The 19004-nt window shown below is 48.8% G+C and overlaps 1 protein-coding gene across 1 annotated transcript in view; it reads right to left on the reverse strand.

Annotated features, from left to right (window-relative positions):
- Positions 1 to 19004, reverse strand: part of FAM135B (family with sequence similarity 135 member B) — a 185756-nt gene that overhangs the window by 18145 nt on the left and 148607 nt on the right. Inside the window, exons 8-12 of the mRNA XM_033126537.1 lie at positions 10760 to 10913; positions 8649 to 8698; positions 2831 to 2986; positions 1990 to 2063; positions 1140 to 1294 (exon numbers count right to left, since the gene is read on the reverse strand). Coding sequence (XP_032982428.1) covers positions 1140 to 1294; positions 1990 to 2063; positions 2831 to 2986; positions 8649 to 8698; positions 10760 to 10913 — 589 coding nt within the window. The remainder of the gene's footprint in view (positions 1 to 1139; positions 1295 to 1989; positions 2064 to 2830; positions 2987 to 8648; positions 8699 to 10759; positions 10914 to 19004) is intronic.

Genomic DNA, 19004 nt, shown 5'->3' on the forward strand with positions numbered 1-19004 from the left:
ACTTTGAAAACACCCTACAACTCTCACATTGCCGATACTGTGATCTATAAGTGGCCCATCATTTAAATGAGGGGTACCCAAGCGTACTGCTTTAAAACACCTCACAAAGATGACGGCAAGGCAGGACCATGGGCTTTGCTGATGGAGTGACGTGGCTTTGAATGTTGGCTTTTATAAGCTGCAGGATCTTTAACATGTACGTCTACTCCTGCCTCGGTTTCTCTCTGTGAAACAGTGTGTGTGAGGTGTCGGTTATAGGATTGAAAAGATAAAACATATAAGACCTCCAGCAAAGGGGCTGGCGTTTTCTGGTCCTTTCAGGGATCAGGGGTCTATTTCAACTTTGTCATCTGTAATAGCTTGTTGGTTTCCAACAAACTGTGGGAGGGGACAGAGAATTGACATTCAGCGCATGTCCAGTTTGCATGGTCTCTCCAGGTGACCTATTAACGAACGATGCGATACCAGCAAAACACATACACACACACACACAAAAATACTGTGTTTCCCCGAAAATAAGACCTAACCGGAAAATAAGCCTTAGCATGATTTTTCAGGATGACACCCCCTGAACATAAGCCCTAAAGTGTCTTTTGGAGCAAAAATTAGTATAAAACTCGGTCTTATTTTTGGGTTAACACGATACACACAAATGTTATCTTTTCTTCCTAAAAGGAACCTTTCTTGAATACCTTGGTGGCTGCTGGCATGAAGCAAGCACTCCACAGTCGTCAGACTGAACGCTCTTCCAGTTTAACTAAGAATGACTTCATTTATTTGAATGGCACATTCGCGGTAAGAAAGGATCTCCCTCCACTGCTCATGGCACTCCAATGATGGGGAGAACGTGGCTCCCGTTTCGTAGGTGGAGACCCTGAGGCACTAGGTACAATTTCGTCCCTGCAGCAGTCGGGAAGTTGCTATTTACTATAATTGTCGTTTGGCTACACTGATTTGTCAATTTCATTGAAGCCAAGTCAGTTCAAATCATTAGCTCAACCTTCGTTTTTGCATCTCCTCCAGGAACTAACAAAGTCCTTCATTAATTTGGTCCCACGGCTGTTGGCACGTGAACAGGACAACTGACCCCAGTGGCAAGCCCTGTTCTTGAGTCTGCCCAGAACACAGAGGTGACTCACCTGTCGCAGGGGAGTCCACATATCTGTCCTCAAAGATAACGGGCAGCGTGCTCCAGTCGCCGTCGATGTCCAGGCACTCTGCGGGCAGCGGGGGCATGGTGGTGAGGTACTCCGAGTCCCGGACGTCCAGAGACAGCTGGCTGTGGGTCTGTATCCTGGGGGACGCACAGGTGAGCGTCCGAGGAAGATTTCAATGCTTTCAAATGGCTGCCCTCCCCCTCGCCACCCTGATCCCAAGAAAACATTCAGAAAATGGTCAGCAAACCCCACAGAGGCAACAGAGTTGACTGTTGCCTATTTGTTTTTGCTCTTCTGAGAGCTAGTTATTCAGCATTGATGCGGAATCTGGCCGTACCCCTTCTCATTTTCTAGGTCCTTGCTTTGATTTGTTTATCTTTACTTGTCACTACCTAAAATGATATAATGTACATCCTGCCTGTTTCTCCACTAAAATGAGTGATCCATGAGGACAAAATCATTACTTTGTTCCCTGCCGTACCCTCTATGCCTGCGTGCGCAATAAAAATGTGTGTAACTCTCTGGGCATCACCTAATGTTTTCTGAGCAATCTGTGGCTTACACTGCGTGTTCTGGAGTGTGGGTGTTCTCATTTGGTTCCCCCATTTTAAGGAAAATAAGACTACATATCGTTTAGGAACAAAATAATAAAAACAATAAAAAAACACCAGAGTGACATAAAAATAACTTTCTCAAGCACCCACGGAAAGTAAATGGGGGAATAGGATTTTGAACTTCAGCTGGCTGAGATGAAGGGGAGAAGGCACTTTGAACAGCACTGCTCTGGCTGCCTACTTTTAGGGTGTGCGTGGGTATTCCGCGGGCCACTTACAGATTTTCCTGAAAGCTCAGGACCGCGAGTTTTTGGTGCTCCATGTAAAAGAAGGCCTCGGAAAACCTTCGGACCTGAGGAATAAAACCACGTAGACAGTTGAATTCATTCGGTAGATAGTACCTCGATTTTTTCTGTTTTTATAAGGAAACTGAGTCCAAGGAGGTTAGTGGCAGATACTAATCGGAGGAGAGCTGAGGCCACCACCCAGCAGTGTCGAAGCATCAGGTTTCCTCCTCTCCCCCAGCAGCCGGCCCGCTCTCATTCACAGCTCTAGCCCACGCCTGGTTTATGGGCACAGTTTAATGTGTGTTCAAATGGTCTTGCATTGCTTTCTGTCATTTTTATATTTAGGTCTTATTTCTTCTACTTCTGAAAGCAGGGAGCATAAACAAATGCAGATGAAACAGAATTTGCCAAGCCAGTCATGCATGTGTCTCTCCTAAGCTTTTGGTCCTCTTGCTGTAACTGAGACCACCCTTTTTTATCCTGCATCGGTACCTGCCCTTATACGTCCCAGTTGCAGGCAAAGAAATACACCTGGAGCGATGTCCTCCATTAGAAAACACTGTTTCAAAACACTTTCAGAGCACTTGTAATATCCCTAGAGATGGGCTCTGCTGTCCTCTGATCGCCAAGGGAGGTATTTTACGAATGGTAGAGCCAGGGTTTGAGAGGCGAAGTAAGCTCATAAAGTCTTAGTTGCAAGTTCATGGCGGAGTCAGGTCTATAGACGCCAACCCCAGTTTGTATTCTGCCCAGTGAACTAACAACCACGGAGAAGCTTCCTCGAGAGCTCACTGGCAGGTGATTAGAGCATTCACACCCCGGGACGCCTTACCCGCAAAGTGTGGTGCTCGTGTGTGAGGTAAGAGGTCACTTGGGAGTGCAGAGTCACCGTGTCCAGGAACTGGGTCCAGAGAGCCATCAGGTGGGAGGCGAGCCAGGCGAGGTCCTTGCTTATCTGCTCGGCTATCTTCTCTGGATGGTTCAACATCTGGGGAGGCAGAACGGTGGCAGTCAAGGCCCCCCACTCCATGAAGCTACTGCGGCCATCACCCTGACGTCTTAACTGACTCCTCTGTTTTGAATGAATATCTCTGTTCTTTGTCTGGACTCAAGTATCCATGCCATTACTATGCCGAGAACTTAGTACTCGGCAACCATTATAGCTTCCACTTACTCGTATTTACTATCAGGTATGTTATATATGCTCCCTACTGAATCCCGGTAATTACCAACTGTGCTAGAGTTGTTGTAATCATTTCACAGAACAATTCCATGAGAGTCGGAGGGATTCAATAGCATGGTCAGGCTGACACAGAGCTGGGACTGAACCACAGGACTGTCTAACCACAAAGCCACAGCACCACACGGCCTCCTCTTAATAGGCGTTGTCAGAACGTCTCCTGGGAAATGAGTCTTTAAAGCTCCCAGAACCGAAGCGGTTAGTGATTTGCACACGGTGGTGCTGACGGCACCACCACCGTCTTCCCCTATCATTCCAAACTTCTTACGGAGGTCCCAGGTTGCCTTCACTAATACTGAAGGAGCCAGCGTAGCGAGAGCCGGCAGCCCTAGCGAGAACCTTGGGGGAGCTTCGGTTGAACTAGGAGAGCCATCTGCTTGGCGGTAATGTTACTTCTGGAGAAATGAGAAAAGAAATCAAGTCTTTGAGGAGAGGCAGGGAGCCAGCTGCCAGGGCCTGACACGGACTCCTTCACTACTTATTATGGGAACAAAGGCTTCACTATTTATTCCACAAGGATTTGGTGTGTTTTCCATGACCCAGGCACATGTTTAGAATAAATAGGAACATAGAGATGAAGCGGGGAGGGTCTCTGCCTTCAGGGAGCCTCATTCGGTGGAGGAGACAGGGCGGTGGGTTAACAAGTCTGAGCGGTGGGGACCTCTCTGCCATGGGTGCTACAGCAGGACCACACACCCAGAGCCGTTTCAAACCCCGTCTCTGCCCCCTTCTCTGCACCGTGCCTCAATTTCCTCATATGCAAAATGAGTATGCAAAGCACATAAACGCTTCAGGGGGATAATAACATATAGGGACATTAAGTCCAATGCCTATTGCAAGTCTACGTGGCTGTTCTTGGACTAAAGGCTGATGCTGGACGAAGACATACTAGGTGGAGTGAGGCATCTAAGAGCAAGACAAGGAGGGAAGGAGGAAGTTAGCACACAGTAGGGCTCTTTAACTGCTGGCTATTGTCACTTTACAGTTAATGACTAGCTTCCAGATACATCATTCAGCTCTAGTGTGTCTGAGCTGCTTCTCCCAAGAAGGAAGACCAGAGTCTGATGGCTAGCCAAGCTACATGACTCCAAACCGAGAGGACGGCCCTTACTTCCTTCTGATAGAAACGTTACTTCTAGCACTGGCTGTGCTGGGGGGCAGGGATCAAACAGGGACTGCCCTCTCTCGGGGCCGTCCTATAACCCATAGCCAAGGGTGTTCAGACGTAGAAAAGTAAAGACGTGATTGACGGTGGGGGTGGGTGTCCGTCACTGGGCAACCTCCAGGCTGGAGTGTGAGGCGTTCAGACGGACGAGCAGTGGCCTGCCTTTAGGATTCATTCCCCAGTTATCCTCACTAATGAGCGTCAAGCTCTGTCATCAACACTCATCAACACTGTGCTCCTGACCCCGTTCCCTGCCTGCCCTCTGGCTACCTTCTGTCTGGGCCGGTGCACACTCATTGCCCGGCCTCACTAACCCGCCTCCAGTGCTGGAACATCCAGCTAGTTCCATGCAGCAGGCCCCTGACTGGGCTACACGTTCTCCTTGGAACACCTTCTCCTCTCATCTTCCCATCTCCTTTCTCCTTGTCTTCACCACTTTGGACTCGTCTGTTCTCCACCAGGTAACTGTTTCAGGGGACAATGCAGTCCCCCTTGTTTCTGATGATCCCTTTGACACTTCTACTATGCCTCCTGCTACGTGTTTACGTACATCTAAGACTAACCTCGTTGACCTTGTACAGTCTGCTTGACCTTGTGTAGACCACACTCATGGCACCACTAACCGTACGTAGCTTGTTTCACTTCCAACATCCCTCCTCTGCTTGCATTTTGAGCTTTAGCCTTCTCCGTAGTCCTACCTCCTGCACAGTAGTTGATGGATAGTGGAATTCGATAACTCTAGTGAATAAATTGGTGACTTTGCATCAATGAGAGGTACCCCGTGTTTCTATAACTGGACTTCCCCTACTAGGCTTCTTCTTCTGTCACCCACAGCAGTCCCCCTCCAACATAACATGACTTCTGAGCTCAGCCACCGGAGTGAAAAGGAGGAAAAGAAAAAGCAATTCATTACATGTGTCTCTGTGAGAACTATTCTCCTCCCCCCCGCCCCCCACCCCCAGTTGATTATAAAAATAGCTCCAGATAAGGTTAAGGAAGCTTCTAGGTAAATGCCAAGAAGACTTTCAACTCTCATGGATGTCTGAGCCTGTGCCATTACAGATGATGGGAGCGCAGGAGTTTCTCTGGCAAGACCAAGCAGGGGCCCTTCATGCTGACAAAGGGACTGGGCCCAATGCCGACAGGAAGGGCGCCCTCTTGTGGATTTTCCGAGTTTAGCTACTATTCCACCTGGGGTCCAGAAGTACCAGTTTTACCACTTCTCCTGGGAACGTGTTAGAAATGCAGAATCTCCTGACCCATCCCAGGCCAAATCAGAAAGTGCATCTCATCCAGGTCCCCAGGTGATTCATATGCACATTGAAGTTTGACCAATTCTAAAATTAGAGCGAGAAATGGATGTTTCTCAAAGGAGTTGCCTCCAGCTGAGTTCAGTTGCTTGCTCCCTGGGGACCTGGGAGGGCTCTATCTAGTCAAAGCTGTGAGTTGCCCTCCAGACTTCATGGTGAAAAGTAATAGTGCCAGGCACTGCAGCTGGCCAGGGAGGAAGAGGTCTCAGCGATCACAGGGCCAGTCAGTGTCTAAAGCTTTCGTTTCCTCGGCCAGGAAACAGGGCCAATAAAACCTACATCTTCAGATCAAAAGAAGGATTCAGCGAGAAGGCAGGTGACGTACTTATCAGTGGGATCCTTCTCTTGAACCACCTCGAAATGATGCTTTCGGGCTTAAATAAAATAGTTTAAAAAAACCCTCTGGCAAGGAGATTAGCAAAAAAGTAAACAAGAGAAGCAAAAACCAGCCTGCCCCAATTGGTAGCCAGTGACTTATTCATGGCATTTCCTGCAGGAGGGTGTAGCTCCAGGAAAGACCATCGGACAATGTGGATCTCCCAGAAATCTAAGGGGGCAAACAGGGGAGAATTTTCTGTATGATAGGAAATCCTATATTTCTGTATTTTTAAAGAAAATGGTCCATTGCTTTCTGGTAGATACTCAGCATGTGTTGAAGCTTTTTGCTGTGTGAATGGACGTGGTTGAGTTTATTAAAATGTTTCCATCCACTGTGGAGAGCACACCTGGCCATTTCCTGATCAGGCCACACAGCAGGCAGGGATCCCATCTCCTGTTCCAAGTCACCATTCCAGCTGGCTCCCCACAACCGGCTTCACAGCCTCTGAGCTGCAGCCATAGTGGACCAGGAACGCCCCTGGTGCCGCCACCACATATGTCCATTCTTGCCCCAGGCTCTGCACGGCTGTCCCCTCCCTGCGTCCGGCACTCCCACTCTGTCATGTCCCCGTCCCCTCCAGCCCTGTCTTACGCTCCCTGGCCTAGCCCTGTTCCCCCTGGCAGCTTCTGCCTGCTGTGTGAACAATCTGTTTCACGGAGCCTTCTGGTCCTGGAAAAGTCTTTGCCATCATTGCATTACCAACAAAACACAGTGGCTGGCACATAGTACGTGCTTAATAAATGTCTGTAAGATTCACATGGAGTAAAGATAGATACACATTGGTGCATGACTGTAGAGCTCTCCGTTTGCAAATTGTCTTACGTCACCTGAAACCCTTTCCACCCCCATCCCATCCATCCCTGAGATAGACGTGTTCGCAGCCGTGTGTGTGTGTGTGTGTGTGTGTGTGTGTGTGTGTGTGTGGTTGGCTACTGGGTGGTGATGGCCCACCTCTGAGAGCTCCATGGCCTGTGAGCACACCTTCTAGGGGTGTTGGGAAGGGAGCTGTTTCTTCCACTCCAAGCACCAGGCCAGCCCTTTGGCAAACCATGGAGTAGGCTGATGCTCAATCCACTCTCCTTTCTCTCCCTGTCACCCAGCCACACCCCTGTGGCACGCAACTAATTTGGTTGCTTTGGGCCAAATAAAGCCTGGGCACCACTATCACCGCAAACCGGGGGCGGTGTCCCTGCGGCTTGGGGCCCGGAGCCAAAGGAGCAAGTTCACCTGTTGGCCCCTCATGAGGTATATCTGACAGACCCATTGGCTGCCTGAGTTCTCACCTGGATGAGTGCGGCGACCAGATACAGCAGCACTGCAGTGGCTCCCAGGTGGCCTCGGGCCCCCAGCTTAGTGGTTCAGGGGCTGTCAGGAAGCCACACTCCTCCGTGTCCCCTTGTGGCTAAATGAGTGGGAATATATCCGTGCCTCCCCTGCACGCGCAGGGCTGCTGGGAGGACAGTGATGGCAAGTGCGGGCAGGGAGCCCGATCCAGGAGGCGGAAGCTGGCATTGTCATTGCCTTGCTGTCGATGTCATTAGCTGTATTTCCTGCCTACAGACACGCTCTCTGTCCCTCGTTTTCCCACACAGCTGCCACTGAGCCCCTTACCCTCCTTCTTCATGGCCTCCTGCGACCTGGGGGTCAGTTCAAGGTTTGTGGGGTATGCAGGCCTCTTCACCGTTAGCTCAGGCTCCCCCCAGAGCTTCAGTCCCCCCACTGCCCCCTTTTCAGGAGCTCTGCACCCATGCCTCTGCCTCCAGCTCCACGGCCTGGATGCCCTGGCACAAGAGACAGGCTCCTTCATTCCCTCCAGGCTTGGCGCCAATGCAGCCTCCTCTCTGGGGTCCACCAGCAACTGTTACCTCACACAGAGTCAGTGACACGTGCTCCTCGGGTCCCACAACCACCAGTGACTGTGCCCATATCTGCAGCCCCACCTCCTGTGAGGCCCATCGGGGTGGGGCTGTGTGCCAGGCGCAGGGCTCATAACGGCCTCTGTTCACCTAGGAAACCAGCCAGCACAACAGGGTGTGAAAGTGCCCCAGAGACTGTCGGTAACGGCAAGATGCACTTGCCCAGCATTTATTAAGCGCATATTCTTAATACACGCTTGCTGAATTTGGGACAAATGCTCAGTACTGTTTTCACCATCAGCACCGTTGTTGAAGCTAGGCTCCTGCCATGTCTGAGTCATCTGAGCACAAGTTCAAGGCCTGTGACACCCTCGGTGAGAAGCACAGAGTTGGCAGTCGCTCAAAGGCTGGTCGATGGATGTGTAATTGGGCAAATAAACAAATGGGGCGTGAGCTCCAGGACACAGAGACCTGTTACCCCGCTTAGTTTTTCCCAAATATCTAGCACAGAGCTAGGCACACAACAGGTGTCCAGGAGACACACAATGACTTAGGGAAACACGATAGAAGAGCATTGCTTCAACCTAGAGTGAGGTGATGAGTCCTGTCTTTCCCCTGTGATTTCTGTATCGAGCAGGCGGCCACACTGGGCCTGTGTAACTACTGCCATTCCGACTTCAGGAGCCGGCTCTCTGATTACCTGGAGCTCTGAGCACAGCTGAGACAGCGTTTCTTCAACAGCAAGGGACTCTAGGGGAAAAAAAAACAACAACATGCCATTAAATGGACACACACTGAAACGCAGCAGTTGCTGATGGCATGAGAGAAGCATGGGTGTCAAGCTGGCCCTGAAGTCACAGAAAGAAACACAAGTCCTGAGGATGCCCCTTCTCTCTGTTCTCACTGCCCATGGAGGTCGGGCTATAGGAGGAGGTGCCTGATTTGGAGCCACGTGACTTCACACTCCATAACGATCACTCAGGACTCTGGGTGCAGTCCCAAGTGATTCCACATTCTTTTGCGCTTTTGCACACACACACACACACTCACGCACACGTGTGTGTGTGACCCATGTGTGAGTGACATGGATTGGTACGCCCATCGTACAGATGAATGGCCGGCAGTCCAGAGAAGAAGAGTGGCAGAGCTCAGCCTACTGCCCAGCCCTGCGGACTCCGATATTCATGATATTAGTGATTAATGACACCATCTACCGAGAGGGGACCCTGCGCGCCCGCCGTCTCACCAGCAGGAACCAGTGGCCTCTGGCCATTAGGGATTTACCAGTCACTGTTTTGCCTGTGCTTGAACCCTGCTCTGGCTGCGTGGTGCCACGGTCAGTGGTGTGCACTTGGCTAAGGCCTGGGTTCTAATTAAAGCAACGTTGTCCAGGTGGGGGTGGGGGGAATCCTTGATGAGCACAGACCTATCCTCCCGGCAGCTGCCCTCAGGTCTGTGAACACCACCAGGCATGATGGACTTTTGTCATACTTGTCACAGCTGTGTCCCTGGTGTCTGGCACGGGGTCGGTGCTCACTAAAAATATGACAGTGAATGAATGAACCAAAGCAACTCAGTTCCTGTGGATAAGAAGAAGTTAAAGCAGAAGTCACTTGCGACTGCACAATCGCCACTTTCCCCGTGAGCTGTGTGAACTGGCTCTGGTTCTGTGTGTGTCTTTACTGTGTGCAAAGCACTTGAATTTGCAAAAGAAATCAACCCTATGACTGTATGATTCAAAGAGCAGCGCCTGCCTTCACGAGGGTGTTAGAGCTGACAAAGCTAGTTGGCGAGGCGGCACCAGAGTTCAATTCATCAACATCCAGCACCGACCCCTTCACCCTACCCACCGGGCACTAGGGATGAGGACCTGAGGGGCTCTGCTCTCAAAGACCCCAAGTCTAGTGGGGAAGAGAAACATGCAAATGAATCTCTGTTATCTGATGTGTTCCATGCAATAATGGACAGTGGACAAGGTCAGGAGCACTGCCAGAGCCAAGTGAGGACACTGCCTCAGCAGGTGAGGTGCAGGGGTACAGGAAGAGAAGCTGTTAACCTTGACTGCCAGGCTAAGGACCTGGCCTCTGTTCGAGGGGCAAAGGGGCCTCATTAGAGGACTTGGAGCAGAACCTTGACCCATCACCTGCCGTAAACGAGTGCGGCATGAAGTAAGGACCCTGCCCTGGGTGTCCGTGCAGGACCTCTGCACTCCTGTCGTGGTTCTGGACACATTGCTGTGTGCCTCTGAGCAGTCATTTCACCTCTCTGAGCTTCAGTCCCACCACGTGCCAATCAGGAGGGATTCCGGGTCCAAGGGTCTCCATGACATGTGATCATGTGCAAGAAACCATTCATCCCCGAAAAACCAAATGTGACGGCTAGAGGTCTCCATAATCATCCAGATTACAAAGTATACATGTACTGATTTCTTAGGATTGCTTTATACTCTTGTAAGTTGCAGTCCTGTAACTGCAGCCTAATGAAGATAAGATTATAAACTAGCATCTTCCCTTAGGAAGCAACTTAACATTATGTTCCAGTAGCACCAGGTATGCAGCAGGTGTTCAGTAAATGCTTGGCAGATGAATGAATGAATGAACGACTGAATGCTCCTTGAGTTGCTTCTGTGCTTTCTTCTGGCATTTGCATACCTAAGATTCTCTCCTGCTCAAATGATGTCGGGTACAGGAAAACCGACCGGAAATGGGGCTTGTTACTGTGATGTTTACAAAAGCACGCCCACGGCTCGTGCACCAGCTCAAAAGAGGCAGGTGGGCTGCGGGATGAGCGCGTCCCCCGCTGGCCCCTTACCCAGCTCCATGTGTGGCAGCTCCGGGACGTCCCTCATGATGAGCAGGAAGTAGGCGCGGAGTCCCCGGTAGGCGTGTAGTAGCAGGAAGCACAGCTCCCGGTGACACTTGTAAGCATGCTGCATGCAGTGCTCCGAGGGGGCGTAGAAACTCCCCTGCTGGGGACAGAAAGGAAAAGCTGAGGGTGTTACATGTGGATCCTGAGGAAGAGCAGGAAGTGGCTCGTGATTCCAGGGAGAGAGAGCGTGAGGCTCTTCCCTGGCCCTCTGCGCAGAAAAACACTGAAATCTGCCAAGCCTTTGCTTATCGTGTGCAAATTAAAATAATAGTAGCAGTAAAAATAAGAGCAGTAATAACAAGAGTCATGATAGTACTAGGTGATGACAAAGTCACTGGCATTAATGTCCTATGGGAGCAGACTGCCTCAGAAGTGTCACGTGGCCCAGGGTGCTCAGCACCAAGGGGCAAACGAGGAGGGTCGGTCAGTGTTGGGTAGCGGGTCAGAACAGATCACTGGATTTCAATGAGTATTTTGGAAAGTCATGGGGGTGTCAGCAGCAAGAGAGGTTTCCACTCCTCAGAGATTTTCTACTCATAGCAGTTTTGTATGATGAGTTCTGCATAAGAATTAAAAAAAAAAATTTCTTGGTTGAAAAAATAAAATTTGAAAACCACTGGACTGAACTAATGCGCCTTGAGTGTTCAACAATCGTGGTCCAGAAGACAGGCACACATTGTGTGGCTGAAAACCAGACCCCAACAATCCTGGGGTGTGTTTTCATTCCCGATTCCTAAATGTTTATTCCTGATGCCTAAATACTATCTTGTTTCCTCCCTGTTAATAAGCCCGTTTTAACAGCAAGTTTTAAAAGACGCTTTTTTGATTCAGCTTGCTCCAGAATCACTGCACGGTAAATTTTATGGACTTCCATTCTGTGGGGCAAAACCACAGAATGCCCTGAAAATCCAGTGGACTTGCAATTATAGGAATAGCATGGGGTCAAGTCCAGCCTTTGTTTCTCACCACATCCAGCACCTTGGACAGAGACTGACCTGCCCTCGGAAGGCTGCGGTGAGGATAACACTTTCCAGAATGCCCAACACACACATCTCATTAGTCTTAGGATAACTACCAGTAGGAATTCCACGTGACTTCTTCCACTGATGTGCTTAAGTGACGGCGTTTTCTTTAGTCCACTGGTCGATGCCTCCATCACCAAGAGACTCTGACCTACTTAAAACTTTTCAAAAGTAATAACTCATTAGTAATTAGATATGTGGACATATCAACTCTGAATAATTCACGGTCTTCCTCTGAGTTTCCTAACGCCTATACTGCATTTTGGGTAAATACATGCATGGTTGTTACTGATCTACTTGACTTGACAGACCTGTATTTTCATTTTAGAAGTATTATGATCGGGGTCCTGTTGGATTTCTTTCATTCGCCAGCAAGTCACAGGGTCAGCCTAATCCCGTGTACCATCATGATTCTAATTGCTCTATATTGGCACTTCCTGTGTGCTAAACACTTGAGCTCTAGAGCTCTAGAGATGAACATACTCTGCCCTCCTCTCCCCGCCGCAGAGGAAAATATTCTTTGCTTGGAGGAACGATGGACACAAACCCATCATTGCAGGGAAATGTGGTGTCATGTTAGAAGAAACCTTAGGATGCTACGGCTGTGTCAGGGGTGTGGGGAGAGAAGGCTTCCCGGCAGTGGTGATGCGGCACCTGAGGGGGCAGGTCGGTACAGAAGGGATGAAGGGAGGGCATGCCGAGCACAGGAAGCATCGTAAACAAGACACAGAGGGACGAGGGAAGTATAATCCGTGGGATGCAGCTAAGATGAATGAGTGCAGGGGACAAGGCGGGCGAGGATACGACACAGACAGACCCACGTCCCATCGCGGACGGCCGACATAGCATACTCATCATGCATCGATTCCCGGGCACCCAGATAGACACGGGAAATGTACAGAGCATGTGCCACTGAGCCTGTCGAAGACGGGTGGAGAGGCATGCGTTGAGCTCTCCTCTGACATCTGGTCCTCCAATCCTCACATCTGGTCCTCCAATCCTTCAGGGAAGTTGAACTCTGTGATGGAAACTTACAAAGAGGCCCGAGCCCTGAGAGGTTAAGTAAATCGCTCTTGGTCCCATAATTACTCAGAGACAAGTCCAGAATTCCAGAACAGCAGTCTTGCTCTCTTGTCCAACAAGATACGGTTCTGAATTCACCAGCATCCAAGTTTCCTCAACTGAGGGCAGGGTAGTGACCGTAGGGATAGTGAAAACAGCAGGAGTACGGTGGAATGGCCATCAGGTAAAACGGATTAATTATGCAGTTGTGTGAAGGGTCACACAATTATCACTCTTATCCCAAGAGGCCACCTCCAAGGTCACAAACGCAGATGTGGAAGTGAGCTGTCAGTGTCAGTGCCATGGGACGTCGTGACTGTTGTCACTGGCCTTCCTTTGGAAACTGGAGGGGTTCGCTGTGGTATCTGCAAGGTGTAAAATTCTGTGCTTTTGTGATTTTAATTATGAAAGGTATTGAATCCTTTCAGCTGACACTGGGGCAGGCACAGAGTCGGCGTCCATGATTACTCTCCCAGAGTGTGCGTTCTGAAGTCTCTTGTGCATTTGGTCCTTGTCTCTCCCCAGAGAATGGCTGGTGGACTTTCAATACACGGCCCATTCTGCAGGGCACCTGAAAAGGAGACCCGTGCAGACCAGCATTGAAAACAGAGTCTGTGTTCTCCTAACATACTAAGACCCATGTGACTCATTGCGAATCTCTTTATCTGGGATTCACAGGGCCCCCAAATCACGTCCAGGGGTGAGGCAGGGGAGAAAGAGTGCTTTTCTTGTCTGAGTCAGAGAATCAGTACAGGGCACAGTTGGGACTGGAGTGAGCTGTGCCTGATCCCAGAGCCCACATTCCTGGTCACGGCCAATTCTGCCCCTGACAGGGTGCTCAGGGCTCTCTCTTGGCCCCGCAGAAAACAGAGTAGACGATTCTAAGAGATAATTAAGGCAAGTGGGAGGCCACTGCGTTGAAACTGTCATAGTAGAATGTTCAGTTCTATATGAAACCAGCTCAGAGTACGCCTGGTTTTTGTTGGCGTCAGAGCAATGGCAGAACCAAAGTAAGAGTAGTCACCTACTAAATCCTCGTTCACTAGAGCTCTTAATTCCACTCTCTGAGGTATATGTCATTCTTAACCTCATTTTTTTTTTTAACGGGCGGAGAGAGAAAAAGAGGGGTGACTCTCTTAGACTGAGTATCAAGAAGGGAGACTGTCCTACAAATAATACTTTTCAAAATTAATAGACCAAAAATCAGGTGAACACATTTTAAGTAAAACTGGGATTATGTTGATGACCGTATTGCAATCAAATACTGCTGTGCAGTCTTAGTAGCTGCATTTGCCTTAGGGTTCAAGACGAACATGGTAAACGTATGACCCGCAAAGTGCTAGTACTTATATTTGTAACTGAAGCCGGGCCATCAGTCTTGTTTTGAATGCTGGCCTGCATTCCCTGGCTGCTTATTGTTCGGTAAGATACACTGAGTGTCTTCTGTCGTATGCCTGTGACCATTTATTGCCTCACCTCTAGAACAGGAATCATCATAACAATTACCTCCAAGCACTCTGGTGGCAAGTAACTACCCAGGTAAGGGAAGAAAGGTGCTTAGAAAAGTTTCTGGGAAAGAATGGGCGCCTGACAAAGACTCGATGTTTGTATTACGGGACCAGAGAAGAGGGGCGTGTAAGGCAGATGGCAGGTGTGGGAGAGGAGACGACAGAGTCCGAAAAGGCACAGAGGACAGGTCAGAGGGCCCAGGAGGGAGACCGATGACCCTGGCCCCCAGGCTGGCAGCCGCCCTGTACAAACACTGACTTCCTTTCCTCGGAGCTGAGGAGATGGAGGCAGAGAAACAGGAAGGAAGGGGGAACCGTGTTGCAATCAAATACCGCTGTGCAGTTTCAGCAGCTGCATTTGCCTTAGGATTCAAGACGAACATGGTAAACGTATGACCAGCAAAGTGCTCGTATTTATATTTGTAATTGAGGCCGGGCCGTCAGTCTTGTTTTGAATGCTGGCCTGCATTCCCTGGCTGCCATGTCTCTGCAGTTTTCCAAGCGCAGGTGGCCCCCTGGCCTTGTGCGTACCAGTCTTGTAGAAGAGCTTTCAAATGCACAAACAGGCCACTTCACAGCTGTGTCTGGTAACAAGAATTCTGCAGACAGTGGAATCTTTAACTCTGGTGACGGGATGCAACACCTCCGCCCAGTGTAGAAAAGATTTGACACTCCACGTTTGAAAATGCTGAATCTATCTATTCAAACAGTTAGCATGTTGGCACTTTCATTTTCTAGTATTTTTACTTCCATTTGTTCTTCATTAAAAGGCCGTCCCCAAACTGTATGCACTTTGTGCAGCAATTCTGTGAGCAGTTGGCAAATTGGATTCTTATTATTTAATTTAATTGAGAACATTACACAACTCAAACCGAACAAGCAATTTAGTTGTCAGATCATCATAAAACCCTAAACACTTTGTTGGTGAATGTCTTTATTTTCCCAGCGTAATGTGAAGGAAAGCTCTAGTTTAAAGAAAAACATTACTACTCTGCAATTCAATCAGATGTACATATGCTTCTTAAAATTTACCAAGGAGCTGCTACGTCACATATTTTAAAAACATGAGAAATTGTGTATTGTGCGAAACAGGCATTCACTCCACTGTCAGGGTATTCTTAGATTCAAACACTGCTTTGCAAATCACACACTCTGATATGATAGGCAGGAAACGTGACTTTGCAGGGCACCCTCCACACGGGGAAACACTGAGTCTATTTATTAAAAATAATTTTGAAATAAGATACCACCTACCCTGTAAGGTTAGTGACAGGAGCAAATTACATAATAAATCCTGTAGGAGTTCAGTGAGTCATATGGTCACTCCATAAATAGTGGCCACTCTGAATAAAGTGATAATAATTATTACACTCATTATTAGAGTTCATTCTGTAATTTTTATCAATAGCAGTACAGTGTTCATAGAATATCACTTCCTTTTTCCTCACCATTAGATCACACTCACTGAGCTATAGGAGGCAGGTAGATGGAGGAACAGGAGAGGACAGTTAGAGTCTGTGCGTCCTTTTCAATCGGACGGAATTCCTTTTTGCTTTACTTGATGTCTTTAATTCCTTACGAGTCGGCTCTCTAATCCGATAGAAACGTCTTTGGGGGGTAGGAGTTTAGCTTGTTGAGATTCAAATATTGAGGAAGTTTTATCTCCCTGGCAAAATGCTGTTTGTAGGTTTAAGCAAGAGAAGGGTGAATGCAAGAGGCGGAGAGCAATGGAGTGGACTGGAAGGCCGTGGAAAGGGGAGGAGGTCCGATGAAGTGACTTAGAGAGAAGCAATACGTTCCCCTGGGCTGGAAGCCACTTAGAAGTCAGCACTGAGCATGTACCACAAAGAACAGGGTGTGATGGGTGTAAGCACCTTGGGAGCCCCGCACGTCATGGCTGGAAGTCTGCTCTCAACCTGCACGTCACAGCAGCTTTTCTTGTACACCCATGGCTTCCTCATGGAAGCTTCTCTGCTCCAGAGAACGAAGCCTGGCCACCCTCCCCGTGCTTTCTACTCACCCTGGCTTATCTCCCCAATACCAGCCTTCTCTGTCCCTGAAATCAGCCTCGCATCCCCACCTGTTTGCACCTGTACTCTGCTGTCCCCTTACTACATCCTGTCACCGGAGGCCAGGACATAGCCCCATGCTGTTCCTCAGCAGAGACCCTCGTACATGAGAGTTTTTCTTCCCTTGGGAACTGCTCTAGCATCCCCTCTACTCAAATGTCCCTTTTAGTAAGACGTCTCCACTGAGGCAAGAGGAACTTCCTTCACGAGGAGTTTTGGATATTTTTAACCGTCATTACGATTAGTATTATTACAAAGAGCCATGTTTTAGGATCAAGGAGAAAACACTTACATGAAATGCTTAGCATGGTGTCTAAGTCACTAAGGCATACATTTATTCAAGAATCATTTACTGGGTTTGTTTCTGGGCTGGGCGCTAAGCAGAGTGCTGTTAGTTAATACAAAAGGCTTATCGGTACATGATTTCGGGATTCAGCGCCTTGGTGGTCGAGCGTGTGGAGCAGCACACAGATGAATGGTTTTGGTGCAGGGAAGAGCTGTGATCAGCTTACACACAAATGCTGCTGCAGCACGAAGAAAAGCATCTGCATCGTTCCTGGGCCAGTCAAGAAACATACCTGGTGAAACATGGCCCTGTTGTTTAAAAGAAGTCACCCAATGGAAACAGGAGGAAGAAAATTCCAGGCCCATATGAGAAGGCACAAGGAAAGGAACACTTTTGCAGAAGTCAAAAATAAAACAGATGTGATTTTGGCATAACGCCATGAGGGACTAGGATGAAGACGACTTTAGATGCAGACGCAGGAGGCAGGAAGAAGGCCTCTCTTGACTGTCATGACAATGAATTTAAGGTTCGTCACCTTAAAGTAGCCTAGGTGACATGGATGGGAGGAGAGAGGATCAGAAGACAAGAGGTAAGCTTGCGAGCTGTGCATTGTCCAGGGAAGACAGAAGGAGAACCGACTCTGGGTGGTGAGCATGCAATGCAACATACAGATGATGTATTAGAGACGTGTACACTTAAAACCTATATAATTTTATTAACCAACGCCACCCCAACAAATGCAATTTAAAAAAAGAGACTCCATTAAGCAGCAGAAGAGGGAGGAGAGGCACAAAAACAAAGATATTTAAATAGAGTTTGAAGGAATCAGTCATGGATGTGGAGGGAAGCGAAGAGGAAGGTCACATGATGCCAAGGTGTCTGCTGACTCCCTCAAATAAGCAACGCAGAAAAAAGGTTTGGGGCCCAGGAAGGGGACCCCAGCTGATTAGATGTGATGGAGTCCAATAGCCTGGATTAAAATCCCAGCACCATTATTCACAACCTACCAGATTATGGACCAGTACTTATCTCTCTATGCCTGCATTTTCTTATCCATAAAATGAGGGAAATACTCACAGCTTCCTCATAGGAGGCTATGAAAAGTAAACCAGATAATGTGTGCAAAGACTGAAGACAGGGCCTGGAAAAGAGTAAAGGCTCAATATGTTTCAGCTAATGTTTTTATGTTAATAAATTCACAGTATGGCGTCTGATCTGAAATTTGGCCACGGGGCCACCCCCTGTACCTCTCTATGAATCCACAGCCATGATCAGCAGACACAATGCTACGTAGCCAACGGAACTCTAAACCTGGAGTTTTAAATCCGGCATCCAACATTTACCAGGTGGACAAGCCTAGGCAAGTCACTTCCGCTCTCTGGGCCTCGGGCTCCCCATCTATGTATGACAGGGGAGTTACAAATATTAAATGACAGAACTGGGCGAAGGGGCTTTGGGACCCAGAGAGCACGACGGAACTCAAGGGTCAGGTCGCCGTTGTTCAAACACCAGTGCTGACTCTCAAAAAGGGCAACTAAGGCACCTTAGGCTCTCCGCTCCCCTCGCCCTGTCCCTCTCCCACGAAAGGCTCAGATCCGAGGTTAGCGTGTTCCCCGAAGCCTCCAGCAGACATTCTGGCAGCCGTGGGAAAGCATCAGTTCCGCCGAGAATTCTCTTGGGAAAGAGAATGAGATCAATATGGAACAGGATTCTCTGTGCTACCCAGAGAAGATGGTGAAGGTCAGTGAGGAATGAGGGTCGTTTCCAATTATAAACACTGGAACAGTTAACAAGAAAGATTCTGCAGACGAGAAGCCTGTCGGTACCTGGAGCCAGTCTGAAGACGAGATGCCAAGGCGGTTTCACTGGCCCACTTCAGGAATAGGCAGTCCAGGAGCGTGGGGACAGAGCGTTGCTTTTTCCAATAAAAACATAAATGACCACAACAAAACCGTCTATGCAGTTATCCCCAATGTGGTAACGGGGATGGTAAAAGAACCAAGGACGTATCTAATCAATTCAGGGACAGGATCTTCCAGAATCCCTTTGAGTAACATGTGTACTCCTGGGACGTATTGAGTGCCCACTGCTCACACACATGCAAGGATCTTAGCACGAAGGAAGACATGGTCTGCTTCCAAGGTCCTGTCATTCTAGGAGGGAAGACGGACATTTCCCTAGCAGAATGGACAACCATTGCTAGTGAGATGGGAATTGCACCAAGGGGGAAAGTGGGAACAG

This window comes from Rhinolophus ferrumequinum, chromosome 14 (assembly GCF_004115265.2).
Source record: "Rhinolophus ferrumequinum isolate MPI-CBG mRhiFer1 chromosome 14, mRhiFer1_v1.p, whole genome shotgun sequence".
Taxonomy (NCBI): Eukaryota; Metazoa; Chordata; class Mammalia; order Chiroptera; family Rhinolophidae; genus Rhinolophus; species Rhinolophus ferrumequinum.